This window comes from Leptopilina boulardi, unplaced genomic scaffold, assembly GCF_019393585.1.
Source record: "Leptopilina boulardi isolate dan_hultmark-lab unplaced genomic scaffold, ZJU_Lbou_2.1 LbouV2_399, whole genome shotgun sequence".
Classification (NCBI taxonomy): Eukaryota; Metazoa; Arthropoda; class Insecta; order Hymenoptera; family Figitidae; genus Leptopilina; species Leptopilina boulardi.
The window spans coordinates 799,696-802,966 of record NW_026137972.1 but is presented as its reverse complement, the minus strand read 5'-3'; the positions used below and the strand labels follow the sequence as shown (position 1 = coordinate 802,966).

The 3,271-nt window shown below is 29.0% G+C and overlaps 1 protein-coding gene across 2 annotated transcripts; it reads right to left on the bottom strand.

The window, feature by feature from the left end:
• Window positions 1–311: 311 nt before the first annotated feature.
• On the bottom strand, window positions 312–3,271 carry LOC127288981 (uncharacterized). Of its 2 annotated transcripts, XM_051316707.1 has the most exons (4): window positions 3,041–3,270; window positions 2,446–2,562; window positions 1,730–1,980; window positions 313–885 (listed from the first exon to the last, which is right to left on the bottom strand). In XM_051316707.1, the coding sequence occupies exons 1-4, from the start codon at window positions 3,131–3,133 to the stop codon at window positions 462–464; spliced, it is 885 nt and encodes a 294-aa protein (XP_051172664.1). In that variant the 5' UTR covers window positions 3,134–3,270; the 3' UTR covers window positions 313–461. The 2 variants fall into 2 exon arrangements, with proteins under 2 accessions (XP_051172665.1, XP_051172664.1); XM_051316708.1 differs by lacking the exon at window positions 2,446–2,562 and having other exon boundaries at window positions 312–885; window positions 3,041–3,271.

Genomic DNA, 3,271 nt, shown 5'->3' with positions numbered 1-3,271 from the left:
TAAATCTTAATGTAACCTCTTTTGGCCTAATCCTCATTTGATCTAATTAATTAATTCCACTGTCGAGTCACTGAATTTGATTGTCTCTATTAAATATTCCATTTTCATAGCCTGAATCTTTCAAAATAGTGGAAATGGAATGTTTGCAAGAGGTAATTAAAATATGTAAACTATTTTGAGTCCCGTTCTTTTTTAACACTTATTTAATCGGCAAAAATAATTATTTATCTTTCAATAGAGACACGTGTTTGTAACAATGTTTGTATTAATACAGAAACATGTAAAAATTAAGTATCAGTTGAAGGTTTTATATTATATTTCAGCACGTGTAAAAAATTATGTATAAATTGTGTGTTACGATATGGCTTTAATTAGAATTAAATAATAATTTTACTCTATTTTTCGGATCTCGTAACAACCCAAATAATTATTTAGTTTATACAAATGAAACCCCTTAAAAATTAATTCTTTATGTTATACTGATGCATTCCTATCCAATTGTATTCTTGCACTTGTCTGAAATTCCATGATTGGAACATCTTTTCTGAAATATGATTTTCATTAGTAATAAATGCAAATGAGTCTGTTCCTTCGTCTGCCAATATTTTAGCCAAAGAATTTGCAATTATTTTTGCATATCCTCTTCGCCTGCAACGCTCAATTGTTTGAACAAAACTGATGGCACCAAATTCAGATTGCGCAGCCCACGATAAAAGTTCATTCGTATCTTTCGAAAATAATCCTAATCCTTTATTAAATTTAATCATTATTGACACATATTTGTATGTTAATTTTTCATCATATGTAGATCGAAGGGGCCATACAGAATGTATTAGTGGCACATGAGTTTCATCAAGTTCTTTTAAGTAACAATTATTAGGAAGCCTAAAAAACAAAATGAATATTATAGTTTTTAACTTGAATATATATTTTGAATATATATTTTTATATATTTTTTATCGTTATTTAGATATAAGTCCCCAATATTCATTATATGGTCGAGAATTCTATATATTAGTATCAGCGTCGAATATGTCAAGCAGGGAGATCTATTCATATGAGTGTGTGATTGTGCGTGTCAGCGGTTTTTCCTTAGTATATAGGTGGTTCGTTGTCCAATGAAGGATTAGGAAGTTATTTCCTAATAACCAGATATTTCCGGATTCTCACCGACCAAGGGCCAGCAGGAAGGAAGAGGGCGCGCAATAATCAATCGAGATCAATCCGAGCTGCCGTGTAAGGCGGATGTGTGCCGACAAAGGATAGTAGGAAGACTATTGAAATTATCTAATAAGTATATTTAGTGTATAAAGTACGAGATTGTTAATAAATAGTTATTATTAGTTAATTGTGTGCGTCCAGCGGATTATCTCCACAAGAGTGTGTTTCGTGAGTACAATACAAAAGGTAACAGGTAGTTCAAATCAGTTTGTCGTCGTGTTTCTCGATCGTTTCAGCAGAATCTCCCCATGAGAGAGGCTCGTATGCCGGAGAGTAGTGTGTAGAGAAATCACAGTACGTAATTTATTAAACACGGGATTGTGGAATATTATTATTTTAACTAATATTTCTATTATCTAAATTAGCGTTACAATATTATTATCGTTTATTTAATTTACTTGACTATTTCATTTGTTGCATCTGACATAATTCCAGTCAACCTAATATTATTTGTTTAGCAACTGAAGACAATTTGTCATTTTTTAAAAAAGTAATTATCTTATCTTACTGTACTTGAAAAATAGCGGCCTCTTCTTTGGGTCTGAAAAAACATTTTCCTAGTTCATTATATTTTATTTCTATCCCTTTGTTTGCCTTTAGATATTCAATAATTGAATGAGCAGTTGGAATGAGTCGAGACTGAACTGCTGCGAAGGAAACTTCTTCATCCCAATTTATGAATTTAGTTTTTGTTACAGCTGTGTATAATAGTTCCTCACAATCTTCATGTGCAAAAATTATGAGACAGTAATATGTACACTAAAAAGAAGATATTTATTATTATCCAATTTTCAGTTCTACGCATCATGAATTAAGATTTAGTTTTTTGACAATCCGGATTGTTGCGTACTGTTTGCGGATAGTTTACATATACAAATTCTGGATTATTCTCGACTCATTTTGGATTGTTTTTTCATCTAACTAAAATCAAATTATTGCAGAGGCTAATTGCGGATTTATTTCATCTCCCATAGTACCGAAACTTTCCTAAAGATTTTCTAAAGATTTATTTGAAATGTTCGGAATATTTAATTGCAATGTTTAGTGAAAATTGTGTAAAGATTTAAATGTCCAAATTGAATAAATGTTTCGCGCTAAACATTTATTCAAGTGAGAAATCTTTAGGAAAGTTTCGGTGCTTTGGGGGATATGTCAATTTCAGACTATTCCGGGGACTATTCCTCGGATTTATTATTATTTTTATTACTTTTTAAAACGACTTACTGTTGATATTGCAATAAAGACTCCAGATTTGTAATCACCGTTTGGACAATAAATCGTGATAGGTAAATTTGCTTCTTCTAATTTCCATTTTATGGCAGTTTCAATAAAATAGTAATACTATAATAAATAGATATACTCTCTAAATCTGAATTAGTAAAAATGTTTACTAATTGCAATTAGTGACTCACTTTTTGCTTTAGAATTAGTTAAATTTTACTAATTGTTAGTAAATGTTACTAATAATTAGTAAAATTTTACTAATTCAGAAGCAAAAAGTGAATCACTAATTTCAATTAGTAAACATTTTTACTAATTCAGATTTAGAGAGTAAGGTAAAACAAACGTCGATTACTTTGATATATTATTTGGGATACAGTTCATTTATATCTAGTTCAATTAAATTAATATTAAAAGTGCAAAAAGTATTCTAAAAATATTATTAAATGTTACTGTCGACATTAAAAAAATTTTGATAAGATCGATTACTGGCGTCTTTTACCATACGCTTATGTTATTACAATTGGAATAGAATAAATTTTTAAAATAAAATTTACGTAACAATAGGAATATTATTTTCTATAAAATATATACATACTTGTATATTAGAAGGCCAATTTTTCTTTAATAATTCTGCAAGTAATTTCCAATTTTCAGCGCTTAATGGTTGCAAAATATCATCAGAAGACATTATATGTTAAAAAAAAACTAAAAGAAAAAAAAAATTTTCGCTTTAATACGAACTTGTTTGTTTATCAGCAGTACAAGAATTAAATTTTATAATCATGATAAATAATTTTGTATGTTTTTTTCAGTTCACACACCGATA